Here is a 24,689-nt window from a genome sequence, read left to right on the forward strand (position 1 = left end):
ATTGGTCCACAAGGGTCTCTGGCCCTGGCCGCCGCCTGGCACACACTGCAGCCGACCCTATGGGGACTCCTGTGGGTGGTAAGGCCTACAGGAGGGTGGGTCCATGTCTCTTCTTCGTGATGATCTGGCCAGTCCCCATGGACGAAGGCCTAGCCACCAGGTGCTCTCCCTCTGGTATCTTCCCCAGGACTTGAGACACATTTTGTAGACCATCAGCTGGGACTGAACTAGCTAATATTAATTTGCACTAAGTGGCAGGATTGCTTTCTAAATGCTGATAGATTTCAACTTGTGTCTTGACTCTCTGTGCCTCTTGGACCTCTCTACTTCATTTGTTCAATACGTTTTACCTGTGTCATATCTCATGATTACAAATAACTTAATCTTTTGACATCTATGGTACGATTTCTTTGTATGTGTGTATAGGATTGGTCGTTACTGACATCTGGTGAGACTTTCATGTCAATAGCACCTTTACAAATATTACTTAGAAAATAAGTAATATGATCAATATTTATTTTCACCTGTTGCATACAAAGAAGGATTAGTTATGGTTTAAACAATGTTTAACACATTATGAATTTTTTAATAATTTAGATATTTTTTGTGTATTTTAGGACATATTGTACATGCATTTATGTACAAGAAGGTTCAATTTGATGGGACCCCCAAAATTTTAAATGAATGTTAAATGTTTTAGGGGTCTCATTTTAATCCAAACTGCCATGTGGTGCTGAAAAAGGTGTCTAGTGTCCAGTCTCATTTGAAGAGTACAGTAAAATGGAGAGGGAGTGTGTGATGATTTTTTTTTTCATTCCATCTTTTCTCAAAAAGCTTTTCAGCACATCAAAAAACCCACATTTGTTTTAACAGGAAACATTTCTCCTCACACATTCACATGCATAAAACTCATGTACCGTGCCACAGCCACATGCAGAGAACACATCTACTGTTGCACACACCCACACGTTAAATGGCCATTACTGAAACAGAACATTGTGCCATTTAAGCTGTCAAGACGTCACTCAGATGTAGCCACTCTATTATTCCTACCCTTCATGTAGGAATAATGTAAAAGTTCCGTATTTTTTTCCAAACACCTCCCTTTGTGTGGATTTTTTAATTTACTTTAAGGCTGTTCATTTGTTGAATTAAATAGATTTGTAGTCTCTTTCTATGTACAGATCTAACTAACATTCACTCACAGCACTGAAAAAGGTTAGAGCAAGTTGTAGGTTTAATATCTTGACCAAAGATATTTAGCCTGCAGACCGGAGCAGAGGGGGATCAAACCACCATCCAGTGGATGATGAGAGTCAAACCTTAAATACTGATCTGTATGCGTAGGTTTACGGTACACGTCAGCTTTTAAATGTCCCCCATTACTGATGGAAATCTCACAGTCTAAGAAGGCTAACCTGCCACTTTTCATATCCTCCCTTGTGAATTTGATGTGTTGGTCCACCAAGTTAATGTGATCCGTGAATTGTGGTAGGTCCTGAGATTAAATTTTCACGCAGGTGTCATACACATATCTGAACCAATGACTAGGTGGTGTTCCAGGATAGGATAACAAAGCCCTCTTTTCCACTTCTTCCATGTACAAATTGGCCACAATGGGTGAAACTGGGGAACCCACTCCCATGTTTCTCCCTGTAGGACTGACCCTTGTATGTGAAATAGGTGGAATTAAGACACAGTTCAAACACACTTGGTCGGTGCTGATAGTGGTCTTGTTGCTGAGGTTGGGGTCATCCTGTAATCTCTTACAAACTACCTCCAACACTTCAGTGACTGGAACATGAGTGAAGACAGATGTAACATCGTACAAGACCATGGTTTCATCTGCCTCCATAATGACATCGCTCACCTTCTCAACACAATCCAAGGTGTTCTGGATGCGGTGAGTTGATCATACAGACAATTGGTCTTAAAGGTGCACTCTGTTTATGTTCTTTGGTAAACCATACAGACTTGGTATAGATTCCGCTGGGTATAGCCTGTGGTATGAGGTACGGTCAATAGCCTTGTCTTGTTCTAACTGCTTCAGACAGTCTATCACCGTCTTCCTGTAACCACTTCCTGGGTCTCGTTTCAGGGGCTCATAAGTATTTTTGTCACTGAGCAGTGACAAAATTTTTTCATCATAGCCTTTTTGGTTTAGCGACACAGAGCACCTACCCTTGCCTGCTGGAAGGATAATGATGTTGTTGTCATGACTAACTGATGGGATTGCCTTCCTCTTCTCCATGCTGATGTTGGACGCTGGGGGCTTTGCATTGCTGAGACAGGCTGAAACTTTCATCCATAGTTGCTCTGCTTCCACGTCTGCAATGTTGTTGTATCGAATTGCAGTTTCGGTGGCTGTGATCAGTTCCACTAGAGGGATTTGCCTCAGTGTCACAGCAAAATTCTATCCTTTTGCAAGGATGTTTTTCTCTGTTTTGGTAAGCTGTTTGTGAGACAAACTCTTCACCCACTTGTCCACATCCTCGGTGTGGCATCCTTCTCTCTTCTGGCCACTGAGGACACTCTCCGTATTTTGAGCTAACATTGTGAAACATTAATAACATTTTTATTTCACACTTTTTTCTTTTACTGCATACTGTTCATTCATAGTTTTGATGCCTTCAGTGAGAATTTATGAAAATAAAGAAAAAACATTAAATGTGAAGGTGTGTCCAAACTTTTGATTGGTCATGTGTGTGTGTGTGTGTGTGTGTGTGTGTGTGTGTGTGTGTGTGTGTGTGTGTGTGTCTGTGTGTGTGTGTCTGTGTCTGTGTCTGTGTGTGTGTGTGTGTGTGTGTGTGTTACTGCTGGAGTCTCTGAGACCGTATCGTCGGGAGATTGACTCTCGACTAGGGCATCTGTATCCAGTAAAGGTCCTAAGGCTAGTCCCCCCCCCCCCCAATGCCAACCAAGCCTACCTCAGACAGGAGGTCATATAAGCTCGGATGTTGCTCGGCTTAAGAAGGTCCGCATCTGGTGTTGAGGACACACTGATGAGAAGTCAGTTACCGGAACAAGCAGGCATAAGTGGGCAAGAGATGAAAACAAGGCGCTAATGGATTGGTACAGTGCAAATATCCCAGCAGAAGGGGTTACATGAAAGGAAAGTTGTGGACCTATGGAATGTTTGATACCCAACACCCAGACTGATGGTGAAGCAACTAGTAGCGGCTGACTTGAAAGATAGGATCATGGTGAAGATGGAAACCTGGACCCTCTGTGGCCAATTACCAAGACTGCATCAAGTACCATCTGAAGGTCTACTAAAAATGTAAATGCAGCATTATGCATAATCCCTACAATTGACTACAAGACAGCCTATGACTCAATGCCCCACACATGGATCCTGGAATGCCTAGAACCATACAAGGAACTCATTAGGAACTCAATGGGGAATTAGTGAACAACAATAGAGGCCAACTTCAAGCCAATTGCACAAGTCACTTTTAAGTGCGGGATCTACTAAGGAGTTACCCTGTCCCCACTGCTGGTCTGCATAGGCCTGAAACCCCCCACAGTGAGATCACTGACATGACTGACTATGGATACAGATTACGGAATGACACAATTATCAGCCACCTCCTCTACTTGGATGACATCAAGCTGTAGTAGTAGAAATGTAGTTGGGTGGTAACAAAGAGAGGGAAGACTGTCAGAACTGAGGGGATCGCGCTAGCAGAATGCAACATTGCAGACACTGAGGATGGCTGCAATTACCTACAAATACATTGGTACATACATAATACAAGTACATTGGTTCCCATTTGCTTAGAATCCACTTGAACACAATCATGTATGCTGCTGGGATAATAAACTGGGATAAGGAGGAGATTGAAGCCATTGGCATCAAGCTAAGGAAGGTCATCACCATGCATAGAGGGATCAACCCCAAATCGAGGACCCTGAAACTGTACACTAAGCGAAAGGTACGAGGCCAAGGACTAGTGAGTGTCAGAACCACTGTCCAGGATGGGACAACAAACATCCATGGGTACATCAGAAATATGGCCACAGTCGACCGAAAGTGCTTAGTGATTATCTAATGAAGTAGAGACTGAAGAAGGTGGAGCAAGAGGAGGAACCATCATGCAAGGACAGGCCCCTACATGATATGTACCACCGGCAGATAGAGGACGTGGCTGATACCCAGAAATCCTACCAGTGGCTGTACGCAGCTGAACCGAAAGACAGCACAGAGGCACTAATCATGGTAGCACAGGAGCAAGCTCTGAGCACAAGATCCATCGAGGTTGGGGTCTATCACACCAGGAAAGACCCCAGGTGCAGTCTGTGTGAAGATGCCTCTGAGACTGGATATGCCCCTTATAAATCTGGGCCATCATCATCTTCAGAGTTATGCTGTAACCCATATGATCATTGTTACTGTACATGCACAACAAAATTGTAGGTTCCTCACACCAACTCTGCCAGAATAAACTATAAATAGGACACAACAGGAATGAATGGCAAAGAGGAGAAATACATAGAATCACGCAGAATATATACAAAACAAGAGAAATATATGCAACAACAATAGAAAGGCACACAATAGAGAAGAAGTTGTAAAGTGCTTGGACTCAGACTGTGGCTCGATAAGTTGGTTGGGTGTGAATGGGTGGGATGTGGGGAGGTTGGTGGATGTTTGTTTACTGTCCGAATGGCCCAGGGGAATAAGCTGTTTGTGAGACTGAAGTGTAGGACCTGATTGATGTGAGGCGCTGACCAGAGGGCTGGTAGTGGGTGGGGTACAAGGGGTCACTTGCGATTTCCCAGGCTAGTCGGACTAGAGGATTAATCTTGAATCTTTTTTCAGACCTAATGATTCCTGTATTCTCCTGCAGGTGAGAGGTCAGTGAAAGCAGCAGTACCAGTGGATGGAGATGATGTCCATGCAAAGTAAGTATTCTGTCACCATAGCACCCAGCTCTGGCCTAAGTTCATTGCGGTAGTAATAGCTGTGGGAGGAAAACAGGTGGTTCTTGGAAGAAGTATCTGCATCATTAGAAGAAAAAAGTAAAAGCAGTAGCAACATGAGTTGAAATAGGAGTAGTATCTGATACAAGCAACAGGGATAATTAACAGAAGCAGCACTAGTCGTAGTAGTTGATATAGTAAAAAATAGGTGCACTACAAGTAGCAATATGAGCACTGCACTTATTATTAGGACTAGCTGGTATACAGGTACAGGTAGGTATATTCATAGTAGCAGTGATTAGTAGTAGTAGTCTTGTAATAGTACAAGCAGTATATTGCTGCTTTTGTCATTCATTTATCTATAAAGGAATGCCACTTCTTTAGTAAAAAACGTGGAATTATTAGGACTACCAGCAGCAAAAATCACAGTTACAGTACTTACAAAACAAGCATTAATGGTAGCTGTAGTGGTAGCAATACCAGAATCATTTTAGTAGTTTAGTGCAAATAGCAGTATTTTCAACAGCATAGGAAGTAGCAGCACTGGCATTAGTTGCTGAATAAGTAGCAGTAGTAGAAGGAACACTAGTGGTAGTACTGAGTGGTAGCATTTAGTATGAAGTTCAGTGTTTAATCCTAGCAGGAAACGTAGAAGTTATAATGAGATGTGGTAATTGCATTAGAAGTAGTATATACTCTAGCAATAACACCAGTACCATCTTTAACCCTCTCAAGGCAGGCGTTGCTGATTTGCAACAGTTAAAAACTAACAACCTGATTACCCCACATACATATTTTATGAGTTTTTTTTACTCAGAAGTACCACTGCAGGACTTGGTTGTGCATTAGCAACAAAAAGTTTAATTTGAGCTTGAGAGGGTTAAAGGTAATGCTACCAATAAAAGGTTGTACTTGTCACAGAAAGATTTGAAGAATTGGTAGTAGTTTAGTAATAGTACTATTCCAAAAATGGTAGAATTAGCAGCACTACATGCAGTTAGACCATTCAGTGAGCTGTGTGAGGCTACTCACTGAAGAGTCTTAGTGCAGCTTGACCTCACCCAGGCTCTATGGCCAGCAGCCCACAAGCTCAAGCTGTGCCCAATAGAAATGGAAGAATGCAGCGACTGGGTTATTCTGTCAGAAACAAGACTTTTTTTTCTGAAGCAATGTTTGAAAAACATACTAACTAGTTATACAGAGGAAAGTTTTGCTAGACGATTGTTTAAGCCATTTAACTACCGATTCGTCTGGTTGTATACTTTGCATTCTTAAAACTGTTTACTTTTTCAACTTTTCAGAAAGTCCTAAAAGCAAACTTCCTTGTTGAGTAAAAATGCGGATTGTGGTACAAAAAGTTGCATGTGCTGGTAATGGCATGAGAAAAATGTTGGAGTAAAGTAGGTAACATTAGCTATACCAGCTTCTAAAAACCCTTGAAAGTCAGACCTGTGTGCATCATAAACAATGACAACAAAAACAAAAAACTCTATAAAACATTTTTTGTTTTATTGTGTTAAGTCTGTGAGAAATTACTATAAGGAAAGGCTTGCACTGAGGTTAACCGCTAGGTCCAGACTTTCATTAGCTGCAGGTGTACAACCAATGTACCACTTTACAATAGTTGCAGTAGATATTACTGGTTGCAGTAGATGTGTGTTGTTTTCTGCAGTGAGTGAGGCAGACAGCGTGGTGAAGGTGGCAGAGTGGCAGCAGACTTACTATGCCACAGACTCTGGCATCCAATCGGGAGCTACCACAGTGCAGGACGACGAGAGCAGCACTGAGTATAGTGGCAACAAGAAGTACACAAACAGTACTACAACCGGCACTGGCTCTGTACCTGTTAAGGCCACAGTGGGGGGAGGTGGAGACTCAGCATTCAGTGGAGTAGATAGCCCAACAGGTAACACTTTCTGATCAAAATCATTTGATTTTCTTTTTTGTTTGTGCTTTCTGTTTGCTTCCTTTAATAACAGCAGCTTTCGGTCTTTATTGATCTGCATTTTGTGGCTCTTTTTTGTGTCTGGTAACATCATATAATATATTGGTTCATCTTCTTTTTCATAAATGGAATTGAATGCAGGATTTGATTCACATGATTCAGTATCAAATACCACTGGACAGATCACAAGTAAACAAACAAACAAAAAAAACAATTACTGCAGCTTTAATGATAATGAAAATGGTGAAATAGCAGCACACTGACATGCACAGGTTATTGTAAGCAGCTGCAGATAACAGCTTGTTTTCCATTTCCTGTGATTCATCTGTCTTCAATATGAAATAAATCTTCATGGTGCAAGATAATGCATCATGGTAAGTATTAAGAAACTTTGTGTTTTATCTTCATTTCGCTCTGTTTTGCTCTGCTTCAGTCATCTGACAGTCAGGGGAAGAAATAAAAGTCTGCTATTATTTTAAAAAAATTCACGCATCATCACACCTGTGCTGTTTGTAGACAGCTGGCCATTTCAAGCTCAGTTTGACATTGTGGTGCTTTGAAAATTCTATTCACATATGACATGTGAAGTAAAATGTCAAATGTAGACACAAGCTAGCTAAATAGAAAACTTAGCTGCAGGTTGTAAATGTACTTTTATTTCTCCACTGCATGCATGAAAGTTTAAAGTACATATCTAATAATTTAATTCGTTTTAGGCTACTTTGCAGCCCCAGCAAATTCCATGAAAATCAGAAATAAATACTTGCAGTTACTTTGGATTGTGGTTCTCCTCTGTCGCTTCATTCAGGAGCACTGCCTGTTTCCTTTGACCACTTTTCACATAATCTAGAAAATGTTTAAAATAACACTACAGGTAATTGAACTTATACACTAGTTCATCTCTGCTTTCTTTCAGCATGCCACCCAAATCTTTGTTGTTAAAGTCATTTGGTGTGCTTTCATTTGGGTTTTAAAATCACACTAATTCAATTGAGTGTTTTTCCCCCTTTCCTTTTCTTGAACACTGAACATGGCATGTTCATGGCACATGTAAACCAGCCCATCCTGCCCTCTGCATGTTTCAAACACACCTCCACCAACATACAGTCTTTTGGGATTCAGGAGACTCACTAACTACATCTCATGATTCAAAAGCTCACATCCTCCTGTTTCTGTAATTCAAGGATGAAATTATTGTTTTACAATAATGTATATGTCTTTGTTTCATCCCAGCTGAATTCTTGCAGATACCTGTTAACAGATGTAAATCATTCATTTGAATTTACACAAAACTTGATATCCTTGGACAACAACCGGCTCACTAGATCAGACGGGTGTCTTTACTGCTTTATGGCACCTAACCTTTGGAATGGTCTGCCTAATCAAAAGAGATTAACTTTTTGACAAACTTCTATTACTTAAGTCTACGTAAATGTATATCATGCACAAGTATTCTTTCCTTGGGCCAACTTGCTGACTGACCTCACTAGCATGTTCTCTGTGCTTCTGTGTGTGAAGCTGACAAAGTATTTGTGTTAAAAGTGGAACACAGTTATAACACAGGATTTTCAATTCTACATTGCTTTTTCAAAAATGTTAGCATTTATAAAGGAGAACACTAGTAGTTCAAAATATCTCTTTAAGGGAAAGGTAATGATGATATTTTGTTGGGGGGGGGGGGGGGGGGGTTGTTTGTTTGTTTTTCTTCGCCTGTCCCGTTTGGTTCTTTTGCCATCAGAATTATTGCCAAAAGGCGAAGAAAGATGCCCAACAGATTTACTTTACCAAACGGACCATCCCAGCCTTGCCGTATTGGTCCAATTGATTCACCTTTTCTTTTATTGTCTATTTTATTTTATTTTCACCAGCTAAACATGGGACAGACTTGACTGCAGAAAAGAAAAGGTAGAAAGAACGAGGGGAAGAAAAAACAATGATAAAGGGCAAAAAACAAAAACCAACAAAACAAACAGACAAAAAATACATCTATCAATCACCTGGATCACCTGTTGAGAAAGAAAAAAGAGAAAACAAGCAAAAAAAGAGAGCAATACAATAAACAACATCATTGCGATGATCTATGTGAATATAACAGTCAATACTAAATATTAAACATTATTGTGCAGCACGTAAGATCGACAGAACACAGTGTGCTTTGAGGTAGGAGCCAAAAAGGGTGTAGTTTGTGGGTGTGATCACCCGTGTGTACACCTGTGAGCATGGACGCGCTTGTTTTTAAAAGGTTCCTTCATGTAATGATCTGCTAGGGAGTGTGGGGGGGCCACAGCCCCGTCCTCCAGGGCATGAAGCAGGTATGGAGGAGATCAAGACTCCAGACATCCAGAGGCCCCCAGAACACAAGAGACCAAGGAAGACCAACAGAGGGGCAGCCGCGCCACTGTCCCAGAAAGAGCTGAGGAGAGTCCCAGATGAGGGCTCACCAAGCAGCCAGGGAGCAGAAGCCGGGGGGAGTTGCAGTGACGCGCCCGTGAGCTCCGCCGGCAGCCAACTGTGCCTGAGTGACCGAGCCCCAGGCCGAGAGGCCGAGGGCACCCCACCCCCGAATTGGCCCAAGTGAACCCCAGGCTCCAGGCCCCGACAAGCAGCCACCAGGAGTGAGCCGGTGGGTACCTGGACGCCCATCCCCAGACACAAAGAACCACCAATGCAGGGTGGGTGTCTGCCACCGGCAGGGGGAGTGGTGGGGGTGGATAGGCCTTCATACCTTGGAGGGCCTGAGATGTCCCTAAAGAGGTGGCGTCTGATACTCGACCTGACATACAGACACAGACATACAGGCACACACATATACAAACATCCATTCCCACCCTCATGCTCTCATATGCACTTACTCCACACTCACCCAACGTGGAGACAGACATAAAGAGACGCTGTACACACGATCACACTCCCCAAGCGTACTCTACGAACCGGGTCTAGGTACCCTTGCCCATGGAGGGGGGAACTGCACCCAGACCCAGGTGGTGTTACCCTTTTCCCTGCAGTGGGGAGAGGCAGACCGCCCCGACTCCACAGCAGCAGGGAGGCCCCACATTCCAGACCGCAGTCGGACAGCCAACTCCTCCTCCTAGCCCCCCACCCCAACAGGCAACAGAGAATGGGGGTGTGTGAAGACTCCAAACCTCCCTCCACCCGCTCATTGTAGTGTTGATGCATGTGTATTCTAAGGTGCATTTAAAACCCAGGAGGGCATGGAGCTACCTGCCAGAGAGCAGCAGGTAAGCGCATGGTCCCTCCTGATAGCCCTCAATGTAATGGGGAGGGAAGGAAGGCAGGGGCAAGTGGCCCCTCCCTGGGGCCAGCTCCCCCGCTGACCCCAGTAGGCACCCCCATATCCTGCAACCCACCAGGGAAAGGGGGCCCAGGCCCATCCAGACCGGGGCCCAGTTCAGCAGCCCCGCCGGGCCCCACAGATTCCGGGACAGCCCACCAGACCCCACCACAGAGAAAACTGCACCCACCCCGTCATCCACTCATCTCCCAGACAACACAAGACAATAGACACCCAGGCTGAGTTCTTTCTCCACCTCTCTTATATCTCCCCCACCTGCAGAGTGAGTTCCTGGAGAGAGGGGACCTCCTGCAAGATGTAACAGCCTCCCCCACCAGTTGAAGAGCCCCCCAGGTGGCTCGATGCACTGGCGGCACCCTGCGCCAGGGCTGGGCCTCCATACACCCACCTGCCCACGACCCCGGCGACACACCAACCAAGACCCAAGCCCCCAAGGCTCAGCCAGGGCCCCAGCCCAGAGACGGTGCACCCCCAGAACCCCACGCCCCCCCGATCCACCCAGGGGCAGCAAGGCTACCAGGTCAGTAACCCACGTCCATCAGCACAGACCCTCCCCTAGCCCCGCTGCACGCAGCCACGAGGAAACCGTCACCTAAGAGCCAACAGAGCCCTTAACAGGCCATGACCGCTACCCCGGGTTGAGCCCCCCAAGGAAGATGCCTCCGGGGAATCCCCCAACGCCCCAAGCCTGTCCCTACCCCCACACCAATCACAACAGCAAAGGTGGGACCAAACTATGACCCCCCACCCCCACTAGGTGATGGATGATCTGATGTGGTGGCAGAGGCTGTATCAAGACTAATGTCATCTAATAGATAATTTCTATATTGGTTAGAATTAAGATTGTTTTTATTTTTCCAGTTCATGAGGACTGTTTTCTTGGCTATGCATAGGGCAGTGAAAACCATGTGGGCGATATTCTTTTCTGTAGTGACATTACCTAAGCTGCCCAACAAACACACTAAGGGGGAAGTTGGAATGTTACATTTCAGACACTTTGATAAGTCTTCACATATCTTGACATATCTGTCAGTGTGCCCCAGGGCAGCTGTGGCTACAATGTAGCTGCCATCACCAGTGTGTGAATGTGTGTGTGAATGGGTGAATGACTGAATGTAGTGTGAAGCACTTTGGGGTCCTTAGGGACTAGAAAAGCGCTATACAAATGCAGGCCATTTACCATTTACCATATCTCGCGCCAAAACTTCTGAACTGGTGGACAGAACCAAAGAGCGTGGATATAATTGTCCGGTGAATTGGTTTGGCAGTGTGAGCAGTTGTTGGTAGACGTAAAGCCCATCTTGAACATCCGATGACCTGTATAGTGCGCTCTATGTAATATTTTGTATTGAATTAATTGAAGACTGGGATTTCTAATTAGATGAAAGGTTTTTAAGCAAATCTGAGACCAGAAGTTTAGGTCTAAGTTAACTGATAAATCCGCTTCCCATTTTGCAATAGGAAGTGATATTGATTCATCTGTTTTAGAAAGCATTCTGTATATTTTGGATAGTAATTTGGGGGTTTTAAGAGTAAGAAATTGAACCACACTTGGTGGTGTTTGTAGTTCAACTTGACCCGGTTTAAATTTCTTTTTTACTATGGATTTAATTTGTTGATATTCTAAAAATCTTTTCTTGTTGATCCCATATTGTGTAACTAGTCTGTCAAATGAAATAAATTCTGTTCCTTCTAGTATATGTTCTAAATATTTGATTCCTTTACCACTCCAATCTGAAAAGTTTATCATATTATTGTTTTGTAATATGTCAGGGTTGTTCCAGATAGGTGTACGTTTGCATGGGATTAATGAAGACGCCGTCAATTTTAGAAACTCCCACCATGCTGTCAGAGAAGAGCTGATGTTGATGCTTTTAAAGCATTCATGTCGTTGGATGTTTGAGCTGATAAATGGTAGGTCTGAGATCTCTAGATTATTGCAAAGTGCTTGTTCTACATCTAGCCAAGGTTCATCTAAGAGGGTGTGTTTTAGCCATCCTGAGATAAACTGAAGCCTGTTGGCTAAGAAGTAGTGCTGAAAGTTAGGCAGTTCTAGTCCTCCTTTATCCTTGGTCTTTTGTAGTGTTTTTAAGCTTATACGTGGGGGTTTATTTTTCCAAAGGAATTTGGACATACATGAATCTAGAGATCTGAACCAATCTTGTGGCGGTTTAGTTGGGATCATTGAGAATAAATAATTTATTTTTGGTAAGACCATCATTTTTATAGCGGCAACCCTTCCCATGAGTGATATGGGTAGACATTTCCATCTAGCCAGATCATCTTCTACACCTTCTTTAAAAGTGGGATATGGTTTAATTTAGTTAGATCTGCAAGCTTGGGAGAAACATTAATACCTAAATATTTTATATTTCCCGATTGCAGTGGTGTAGAAGAGGAATTATGGAGGGAACAATTAATCGGTAGGACTGTAGATTTTGACCAGTTAATTGAGTAATCTGATATTCTTGCAAAAGAGTTTATCAATTCAATCACCCCAGAGATATTGGTTTGTGAATTTTGGAGAAAGAGTAACACATCATCCGCATAAAGGCTGATTTTATGTTCCACGTTCTTGCATTTTATGCCCTTAATTACTGAATTCTGTCTAATTGCTGCTGCTAGTGGTTCAATAAAAATTGCAAACAGTGAAGGGGAGAGTGGGCATCCCTGCCTGGTGCCCCTCAAGAGACAGAAGCTGGAGGATGTCTGGTCATTTGTTCTAACACAAGCTGTTGGGGAATTATATAATATTTTTAACCAGTTTATGAAAGAGGATCCAAAACCAAATTTGTGTAAAGTTGCAAATAGAAATTTCCAGTTAACTCTGTCAAATGCTTTTTCTGCGTCTAAAGAGAATATTGTAGTTTCTAGGTTTTTACTGTATGAGTAGTCTATCAAATTAAGTAATCTACGTGTATTTGTTGATGAGTGCCTACCTTTTATGAAACCAGTTTGGTCAGGATGAATTAAGAGGGGGGTTATTTTCTCCAGTCTCTTTGAGAGAGCTTTGCAGATTATTTTAAGGTCTACATTTATAAGGGATATTGGACGATAGCTTGAGGGATATACAGGGTCTTTGCCTGGTTTTAGCAGGAGATTAATGTTTGCGGAACTCATATTTGATGGAAGTCTGCCCTTTTCTTTAATTTCCAACAACGTTCTGTAGAAAACTGGTGCTAGAATCGACCAGAATTCTTTGTAGAATTCTGCAGGAAAGCCATCTGGACCTGGAGCCTTATTATTGTGCATACTTATCAGGGCTTCCTGGAGTTCACCTGGTGTCAGTGGTGAATCCAGTGCCATTGCTTGAGTGTCCAATAATTTTGGAAGAGTTATGTTGTCCAAAAACTGATCAATTTCCTTTTTAGATGGGTTTATTTGTGGTGAATACAACGTTTTATAGAAATCCCTGAAAATGTTGTTTATTTTTTCTAGTCATATATTGTGTTCCCAGATGAATCTTGAACAGCACATATAGTTGTTTTTTCTTTATTTATTTTTAGCTGGTTTGCTAGAAATTGACCGGATTTATTACCATGTTCATAATTTTGTAGGCGTAGTCTTTGTACTAAGAATTTTGTTTTTTTTTATCAATTATCTCATTTAATTCTAGTTTCATTATATAATTTTTCAAGGGATCTTATATGTGTTTTCACTCTTGTATGCTTTTCATACAAGTTTCATACAAGACAGATAAAAACTTTATAAGATTTATATATATCTTTTCCATATGGGTTGTCTTGTATGGTGTATTGATAGTCATGTGCTTTTTGTATGCGCTGAGGTGTTTTTTTCTGTTCTCAAACTGATCTCCCTGTCGGAGCTCAGTCTGGGGGGAGTTCTTTTTTCTCCTCTTCTTTCCTCATGTTGTGTATTTTCCATTGTTATACCTCTTACCTGTCTTCCCCATGTGATGTTTGTGTAATGTATCTATGGTCGGAAGGGTAAGATGGCGCTGGCACGGCTGGCAGCCTTAACCCAATTTCCCTCGGGATGAATAAAGTATGATCAATCAATCAATCAATCAATCAATCAATTAAATCTCCAGTTTTTACTTGGTGTAGTATTATTCTTGTGTATTAGTTTTAAAGATACAGGAGCATGATCGCTGACTAGTGATGGGTTGGTCCTCACATACAAGGTCTTAAATAATCAGGCCCCATCTTATCTTAATGACCTTGTAGTACCATATCACCCTATTAGAGCACTTCGCTCTCGCTCTGCAGGCCTACTTGTTGTTCCCAGAGTATTTAAAAGTAGAATGGTAGGCAGAGCCTTCAGTTTTCAGGCCCCTCTTCTGTGGAACCAGCTTCCAGTTTGGATTCAGGAGACACTGGAAGCTGGTTCCACAGAAGCTGGTTCCTAATCTTAAAAAACATTTTAAGATTAGGCTTCAAACTTTCCTCTTTGCTAAAGCATATAGTTAGGGCTGGTGACCCTGAATCCTCCCTTAGTTATGCTGCAATAGGTGTAGGCTGCTAGGGGATTCCCATGATGCACTGGGTGTTTCTTCTTCAGTCATTCCTTTTCACTCACTGTGTGTGTAAATTATTAGTTCTTATTCATCTTTGGCTCGCTTCCACAGCGTGTCTTTATCCTGTCATCCTCCCAACCGGTCACGGCAGATGGCTGCCCCTGCCTTAACCTGCTTGAGGTACTTACAATGAATGGCATTGCTTGCAGTAACACTGTAAAGAATCTTGGAATAATTTTTGACCAGGAAATATCCTTCAGTTTGGATATTAAACAAATATGTGGGACTGCTTTCTTGCAATTACACAGTATATCTAAAATTAAAAATATCATGTCTCAGAGTGATGCTGACAAACTAGTTAATGTTTTTATTACTTTATTACTAGGCTGAACTACTGTAATTCATTATTATCGGGTTGTTCTTAAAGCTTATTCTGAGTTTGACTCCACTATTTGGCTGGGGGAGTTCTGTGTGTCGTGTGAATGCTATTCCCAAGTCTGTCTCTCCAGGTCACAGTCCAAAGACATGCAGTTAGGAGGGCTAGGTTATTTGGTAATTCTAAATTGCTCATAGGTGTGAATGTAAGTGCAAATGGTTGTCTGTCTCTCTGTGTTTGCACTGCAACAGACAGGATGTATCCTGCCTCTGCCCTATGGTAGCTGGGATGGGTTCCCAGTCCATGTATGCTCGTAAAGTTGTAATTTTCAAAGTAGTGACTGATTACTAGGTAGGCAGAACACTATGCTACCATGCACTGTGCCAATAACCTATATATATATGTGTGTGTTGATTAAGATGACTAGCTCATCAGGAAAATGTTCTTAAATGTAACAAAGTGTTGAGTAAGTAAGTATTAAGTAAGTATGAATTGTGTTTAAGTACTCATGTTGCAGGGAAATGATTAAGGTTTCTATGGAGTTAGTGAGTTAATTTGTTGGGTACAACTTTCAAAACCATTACAGTGTTGCATATACTAAGGATTTCTTGCGTATTACCTTCCAAAGCTGAGATGGCTGTGTCATCTGTTTTATGATTATTAAGTAATCTATCTAGCAATTATTCCTTTTCCTTGACTACAAAGTACCTTTAATGATGATGCAACCTGAGGCTCCATAATTAATATCATCTACCACCCATTTAGGGCATTTTAAAAATTGGTCTCCAGCTTCAGCAGCAGATGCTTCTATTCTACTTAGTTAATCGCAGCATTTATTCTGCCGTAAAGAGTTTAAATAAACGCATGCGTACTTATAATCCTAATGACTGCATGAACTTCTGGAAATGAAGGTATCAAATTGCATTTTAGGGGTTCAGTTCTTAAATCATCCGGATGGTGAGCAGTGGAACAGCAACAAGTGTTTGTTTGACAGTTGAAAAAGTGCAGGCTGTACACAGTAATCTCTGCGCAGAATAGCTGACTACTTTAGTGGGATCTGCATCCTTAATCACATATTTTCTTTCTAACCTGTGCACAGTAAGTCAGGTGGTGGAGGCACAATTGAGCTGATTTGTGTGTTTGTGTGTTGGACCATCATTTTCTTTTTTTACTGTCAGTTTTGCTATTTTTATTTTGATCAGTTTTTAAACACAGAATAAAATGGTTAAGATTCAAAAAGATCACAAATTGGCTTTTCTTTTTATAAGATTAACAATGTGAGAAGCTTTTTTCGGGATTGCCACCACGACAAATCCTACTATATCGAATATGACTGTTTAAAAACTAGCAAAAGTAGGGAAAACTACTTTTCTATAACTGGCAAAGATACACTAATTGCATAACTATTTGTTAAAAACAAGAAACAAATGTAAGCCAGGAGAAAACAAGTTACATGACAAGGGAAATTAATTCCCAAGTACAGTTTTAGATTCAAAGGTTTCTAGACAATGTTGCCAATATCAGTGGCATACACTAAGGTTAAATTAAATGTGGATTTTTACACATTGGCTTGTTCTCTAAGTCCCTGTTTGTAAATTATATTAGGCTCAATCAACATATTATTCTGCCTTACACAAAATGTTAGTTTAAATGAATCAATACCAGTCACACTGACTGTCAGAATTCTCACCTTTGACACCTTTATACATCTTAACTGGAGCTAAACTCTACTCCCACAGCTGATTATCCTGTTAATAGTGTTGAATTATTATGTAGCTCCTCTGAAAAATAAATCCTCGAATCACTTCAGTCAAGTACTTGACCTCATAGTATAATTCTCAAACGCACATCTTAAAGTACATGACACGTGACCTGGAGAGGAAATAGCTTCTTATTTAGAGGGTCTTCATTTGACTTGGAAAATACTTTGTTACCCTATTAACCAAAGGCTGTCCATAAAGCAGGAGCATTTTATTACTTGTCACTGATTGAGGAAAACAGGAACAACCCCGGGTTTCTTCTCAACAGTGCCACCAGGCTGCAAAAGAGTCAGAGCTCTGTTAAGTATTCCTTTAACATGACTTTGTGAATTTCTTGACAGAAAAAATTGTAACTATTAGAGTTTTGTTTTTGTTTTGTTTTTACATCTGTGCCACAGATTAAGTACAACAACTCTAATAGCTGCTGATATTTACTTAAATTATTTCTCTCTGATTGATCTTTCTGAATTGACTTTAATTGAATTGACTTTACTTTATTGACTCTTATGGCCTCTGACAGTGCACTCATCTCTGTGCTTGTTCTGTTAAACAGTATTCAATACCAGTGAGTGAAAAATTTGACCACATAGATCAGATTACACCATGGGCATCAACAGAACTGCACTGCAGTGGTTTGGATCATATTCATCTAAAATATTCCTGTTGGTGCATGTAAATGAAAGTACTTTGTACATTATATACAGTGGGGCAAAAAAGTATTTAGTCAGCCACCGATTGTGCAAGTTCCCCCACCTAAAATGATGACAGAGGTCAGTAATTTGCACCAGAGGTACACTTCAACTGTGAGAGACAGAATGTGAAAAAAAAATCCATGAATCCACATGGTAGGATTTGTAAAGAATTTATTCGTAAGTCAGGGTGGAAAATAAGTATTTGGTCAATAACAAAAATACAACTCAATACTTTGTAACATAACCTTTGTTGGCAATAACAGAGGTCAAACGTTTACTATAGGTCTTTACCAGGTTTGCACACACAGTAGCTGGTATTTTGGCCCATTCCTCCATGCAGATCTTCTCGAGAGCAGTGATGTTTTGGGGCTGTCGCCGAGCAACACGGACTTTCAACTCCCGCCACAGATTTTCTATGGGGTTGAGGTCTGGAGACTGGCTAGGCCACTCCAGGACTTTCAAATGCTTCTTACGGAGCCACTCCTTTGTTGCCCGGGCGGTGTGTTTTGGATCATTGTCATGTTGGAAGACCCAGCCTCGTTTCATCTTCAAAGTTCTCACTGATGGAAGGAGGTTTTGGCTCAAAATCTCACGATACATGGCCCCATTCATTCTGTCCTTAACACGGATCAGTCGTCCTGTCCCCTTGGCAGAAAAACAGCCCCATAGCATGATGTTTCCACCCCCATGCTTCACAGTAGGTATGGTGTTCTTGGGATGCAACTCAGTATTCTTCTTCCTCCAAACACGATGAGTTGAGTTTATACCAAAAAGTTCTACTTTGGTTTCATCTGACCACATGACATTCTCCCAATCCTCTGCTGTATCATCCATGTGCTCTCTGGCAAACTTCAGACGGGCCTGGACATGCACTGGCTTCAGCAGCGGAACACGTCTGGCACTGCGGGATTTGATTCCCTGCCATTGTAGTGTGTTACTGATGGTGACCTTTGTTACTTTGGTCCCAGCTCTCTGCAGGTCATTCACCAGGTCCCCCCGTGTGGTTCTGGGATCTTTGCTCACCGTTCTCATGATCATTTTGACCCCATGAGATCTTGCGTGGAGCCCCAGATCGAGGGAGATTATCAGTGGTCTTGTATGTCTTCCATTTTCTGATGATTGCTCCCACAGTTGATTTTTTCACACCAAGCTGCTTGCCTATTGTAGATTCACTCTTCCCAGTCTGGTGCAGGTCTACAATACTTTTCCTGGTGTCCTTCGAAAGCTCTTTGGTCTTGGCCATGGCGGAGTTTGGAGTCGGACTGTTTGAGGCTGTGGACAGGTGTCTTTTATACAGATGATGAGTTCAAACAGGTGCCATTCATACAGGTAACGAGTGGGGGACAGAAAAGCTTCTTACAGAAGACGTTACAGGTCTGTGAGAGCCAGAGATTTTCCTTGTTTGAGGTGACCAAATACTTATTTTCCACCCTGATTTACGAATAAATTCTTTACAAATCCTACCATGTGGATTCATGGATTTTTTTTTCACATTCTGTCTCTCACAGTTGAAGTGTACCTCTGGTGCAAATTACTGACCTCTGTCATCATTTTAAGTGGGGGAACTTGCACAATCGGTGGCTGACTAAATACTTTTTTGCCCCACTGTATGCTTTCCTAAGACATTATCATTAGAAACACTCCGTACATTTTCAGTGCTATGCAGATGACACCCAGCGTTATTTATCGATTCAGGCAGATGACACAAATTAATTAATTAAACTACAGGAAGGTCCTAAATATATAAAGGCCTGGAAATCTGTAATTTCCTACTAAGGTTATTGAACTCAGTCCTAAAAAAATCTTAGACATTTTGGTAAAAATTATTATGTTAGAGTGGGTCATACAGTCACATTTTCCACCTTATATTTATAAATATAACAATTTGATAAATTTTTTGTGGCATTTTTCTTGTTTGATTATAGAGTCACAAATCCAGAAATAAGATTGGGATGCAGTGTAAGATAGATATGCTAATACACTCAGATGAACTCCAAAGCTCATGAACCCATATTTTATACAGAGGACAATAGAGACCTTCAGAGGCTTCGTTAACACTCTTTAGTATGCCTTCTTTCTTCTTCTTTATTAACAGACTTTTAGGAGAGGAATGCCATCCCCTTGTTTTATTATTTTAATTCATTCCAAATGTTTATAGATGGTGAAAGGTCTGGATTGCAGGTTGTTAGGTTCAGCACATGGACTCTTTTACTATGAAGCCATGGTGTAACAGCTATAGTGTGGCTCGGGAGGTAGAGCAGGTCATCTTTTTGATCGGAAGGTTAGTGGTTTGATTCCTGGCTCCCGCAGGTTGCATGTCAAGTATCCTTGGGCAAGATACTAACCCCCAAGTTGCTCTCTGATGCATCCATCAGAATATGAATGTTAGTTAGAATTCAACTTTATTGTCATTGCACATGTCACAGGTACAAGGCAACGAAATGCAGTTTGCATCCATTAGCTATATCTACCATTAGATATAGATATATTACAAATATATATTAACAATAATATAGATATGTAAGTATATTACAGAAATGGGTCTATTATGGTATGTTATAATGTACACGGTATGAAGTATGTTGTGAATATTCTATAACTATAAGTATGTACAGGCTGTAGTGAGTACAAGCTATGTACAGGCTATGAACAGGATATAAATATGAAAAACTATACAGAATATGAAATAAAAAACTTTACAGAATCTGGGATATACAGCTATACAGAAATGGGAACTATGCAAGTTGTAAACAGTTGTAGGGTTAAAAATTATCGTATGTACAGAATGATTATTTACACAGAGCTATACAGTAGTGCACATGTTCTTCACGCCACACTGTGCCATCTGTCTCAGTCCCCAAACAAGCTCTCTTTTTCGGTGTGCCCCGCTGGGCACTGGGTGTGCCCCGCTAAGCGGGGTACTGTGACGGGGCACACCCAGTGCTCTATGATTGGTGCACAATCATCTCTATGATTGTGCACCAATCAGAGCACTGGGTGTTTTTTGTACTGGGTATATATATATATGACACAATCTCACTGCACTTAGCCTAACCCTTCATTGCCCTGAAGAATTCTGTGGTGTACGGACCTCCTCTCCAAGGAAAGAAAATGCAGAGAAGACTCACTACTCAGCAGGCGTTGGAAATGATCCTGACGGAAGTCGACCCTTGTGACTCGGATGGAGAAGACCTAGAAGTTCAGCCGGATTCGGACTCAGAGCTGTCTGATCAGTCTTCCGGTTAGTTTCATTTCATGTTATTTCCTTTTTCATTTCAAACAAGTAAGTGGATGTAGTTAGTAAGTTTGTTTGACCTTCCCATTGCTCACAATTTGAATTTGTTCACACTGCAGATGAGGAGACTGCTTCTCCACCGAAAAAGAGAGCTTGTTTGGGGACTGAGACAGCGAAAGATGGCACAGTGTGGTGTGAAGAACATGTGGGGACCCGTCTCCCTTTCACCCCAATAGAACCGTACGCTGCAGATGGAGAGCCAACGGCTGAGGCCAGGAGAAGTATCTCGAGTCACCTTCAGAGCTTCCTGTGTTTCATCACTCTTGACATGCTTCATAGCATTCAAGAATGGACTATTCAACATGCACGGGAAACGGAGGATGTTCATTGGTTCATGGACCTCCCTGAACTAATGGCATTTATTGCAATTGTCATCTTGCGGGGGGTTTACAGGGTTCCATCAGTAAATGACTGCTGGTCAGCAAACCTGGGAAACCCACAGATAATTGGAACTATGGCACGAAACCGCTTCCAAGACATCATGCAACACCTACGCTTTGATGACAAGTCCACCCGCAGTGATCGAGCAAAGACTGATAAGTTCGCTGCAATTTCCAGTGTGTGGGGATCATTTGTCACCAACTGCATCACGTGCTACAACCCTGGTCTACATATCACCGTTGATGAACAGCTTTTCCCATCAAAGACTCGGTGCTGTTTCCTGCAGTATATTGCAAGTAAACCGGACAAGTTTGGGATCAAGTTTTGGGTGGCCTGCGACCTAAAATCCAAGTACATTTGCAATGTCTTCCCATATCTTGGCAAGGACCCCAATCGTCCCACTGGGGAGAGACTTTCTGAAAATGTAGTAATGAGGCTGATGGAACCATTCCTAGACAAGGGCAGAAATGTTACCACGGACAATTTCTTCACATCGCTTTCACTTGCGCAAAAACTTCTTGGACGGAAAACCACCATCCTCGGCACAGTCAACAAGATTCGCAGGGAAATTCCTCAATCCACTAGACAGACAGATCGCAATGAATTCACCACTCAGGTATGTTGCAGGTCTTTTGTGGTTCTATGTTTATGTGTTTCATTGTGTGTAAAAGGGCTATGGAAATAACAATTTATCTTATTTCTTAGGTGTTTTCAACCTCTGCTGCCACGCTGACGGCGTATGCGGCCAAACGGAAGAAGACAGTCTATATTCTTAGCAGCATGCACAGCGTGGTTCAGACTGATAACACTACCAAAAGGAAGCCAAACACTGTCACCCTTTACAACAAAACAAAGTGTGGCGTGGATGTGATGGACCAGATGGTTCGGGAGTACACTGTCCGCAAAGGAACACGGCGCTGGCCAGTTGCCGTGTTTTATAACATGATTGACATGGCAGCACTGAATGCACATGTGCTGTATCAAGCATGCACCGGGACGAAGGAAAGACGGGTGGACTTCCTGGTGGAGCTTGCAAGGGAGTTGGCTCGCTCTCATGTAGCTGCGAAGAAGGCAAGAAAAGATCAGTTGCTTCGGACACAACCCTCCACACCGAGCCCTGGAAAAAGGGCCACGTGTCAGGTCAAACACAGATGCAAAAAAAATCAGGCCACTGTGCGATGTGTTCACTGCTACAGGTACACATGTGGTAAATGCAGACGACAGATACCATGGCAGTGCCAGGATTGTGAGTGATTGCTGAAAATGTTGAAATAAAATAAAGCATATAGAAATAAATTGACTGATATTATAAGAACGAGCAAACAACTTTATTATAGAAGAAGATTATATGAAAATAAAAACAATATAAAAGGAACTTGGGATGTGTTAAACAACTTAATTAAACAAGGATCTTCTGGAACATCATATCCTGAATATTTTACTGATGCAAATGGTGAAAATCACAACATGAGTAATATTGTCGATGGGTTCAATAAATTCTTCATAAATGTTGGCCCTGAACTAGCAGCGGACATCCCGTGTCATAAAAATGAAAATATCAGTAATATAAAATCAAATCCCTTTTCACTGTTCCTCTCAGCTACAAATGAGCAAGAAGTAATAAATATCACATTAAAATGTAAAAGTAAGTCTTCAATGGATTATCATGACATAAATATGTCTGTAGTTAAACAGGTTATTCTGAATATTGCTAGTCCCTTAACATATATCTGTAATTTATCATTTCAGTCCGGTTGTTTTCCAAAAAAAAATGAAAATTGCGAAAGTAATACCACTATATAAAAGTAATGACAAACACAGTTTTACCAATTATAGGCCTATTTCTCTACTGCCTCAATTCTCAAAAATTCTAGAAAAACTTTTTAATTCAAGATTAGAAAAATTCCTTGAAAAACATCAAATAATAAATGTTGGTCAGTATGGTTTCAGAACGCAAAGAACCACTTCAATGGCGATAATTGAGGCAGTAGAAGAAATTACTGATACACTGGATAAAAATAAATATGCAGTTGGTATTTTTGTTGACCTCAAAAAGGCCTTCGACACAATCAATCACTCAATTTTACTGGATAAATTGGAAAGATATGGTATTCGAGGGAAAGCTGGTAACTGGTTAAAAAGTTACCTAACAGGTCGGGAACAATATGTTAGCATAGGGCATTACCATTCAGAGAAACTTGGTATTACATGTGGTGTTCCCCAAGGGTCAGTGTTGGGACCAAAACCTTTCAATGTATACATAAATGATATTTTTGATGTTTCTCAAGTACTTAAACTCATACTGTTCGCAGATGACACCAACATATTTTTCAGTAGCGATGATTATACTGATCTTGTAATGACCGTAAACAGGGAGCTAAAATTAATAAAAAAAGGGATGGACATAAATAAATTATCATTAAATATAAATAAAACTAAAGCAATGTTTTTTGGTAATTTAAAATATAATATAGAATTACCAATTATCATTGAAGGTGTACCAATTGATAATGTGAGTGAAAACAAATTTTTGGGAGTTATAATTGATAACAAAATTTCATGGAAACCCCACGTCAGACACATAAAAACCAAAATTTCCAGAAGCCTCGCAGTTTTGAACAAAGTGAAACAATTCCTTGATAAAGATGCACTTCGTACTCTGTACTGTACTCTGGTTCTTCCATATCTTACATATTGTGTGGAAGTGTGGGGAAATACATATAAAAATACAACTAATCCATTAGTCACAGTACAGAAACGAGCACTGCGTATTATTCACAAGGCTGGTTATCTAGATCATACTCACAAATTCTTTCTTCAGGCAAAGTTACTTAAATTCCAGGATCTGGTTAATTACAATACATCCATAATTTTGTATAAAGCTTTTACTAAACTTTTACCGGCAAATTTACAAACTAGATTTGAAATTCGAGAAAAGGTTTATAATGTGAGAGGCTTTGGAGAATTCAAATTACCCAGAACTCGAACAACCCGTAAAGGCTTTTGTGTGTCTGTATGTGGTGTGAAAATCTGGAACAGTCTGAGTTTACAATTGAAACAATGCAAAAATATTCATAGATTTAAATTCCTCTACAAACAGTTGGTCTGGTCACAGTATACTCAATGATGGGTTTTAGTGTGCTCTGTAATGTCTGTCCTCTTACCATTGCTGGTATGGATTCCAAAATAAAAAATAAAAAATAAAGTGTGCGTATGTATGTACATATATGTACTTGTGTGTGTAGATATATATGTATGTATATGTATGTGTGTCTGTTACTTGTAGTTATTACTGCCTGTTACCTGTGGTAATGCAATTTATAATTTATATATTCTGTATTCAGTTATGAAGGCTCTAATTGTTGGTTGCGAGCTGCCGCTTAGATGCTTGTATCTGCCCGGGGCTGTTGATGGGTCTGTATGCAATGATGGGCGTAGCTGCGGGAAGTTTATTGTTTTTTTTGTTGATGAGTGAGTATAGGGGTGGGATTTAATAAGTTTTCTTCGTCCCACTCCTTTTTCAGGCA

The 24,689-nt window shown here is 41.2% G+C and overlaps 1 protein-coding gene across 4 annotated transcripts in view; it reads left to right on the plus strand.

The window, feature by feature from the left end:
* The window catches only part of LOC146575264 (junction plakoglobin a-like), a 135,796-nt gene that overhangs the window by 54,866 nt on the left and 56,241 nt on the right, over positions 1–24,689 (plus strand). For all 4 annotated transcript variants that reach the window (XM_085269921.1, XM_085269923.1, XM_085269922.1 and 1 more), the window contains exons 3-4: positions 4,851–4,905; positions 6,596–6,829. In XM_085269921.1, coding sequence (XP_085126047.1) covers positions 4,884–4,905; positions 6,596–6,829 — 256 coding nt within the window. In that variant the 5' untranslated portion in view covers positions 4,851–4,883. The remainder of the gene's footprint in view (positions 1–4,850; positions 4,906–6,595; positions 6,830–24,689) is intronic.

This window comes from Mchenga conophoros, linkage group LG4 (assembly GCF_057382185.1).
Source record: "Mchenga conophoros isolate Kocher_MC1m ecotype Shallow Benthic linkage group LG4, M_conophoros_male_GT1.1, whole genome shotgun sequence".
Classification (NCBI taxonomy): Eukaryota; Metazoa; Chordata; class Actinopteri; order Cichliformes; family Cichlidae; genus Mchenga; species Mchenga conophoros.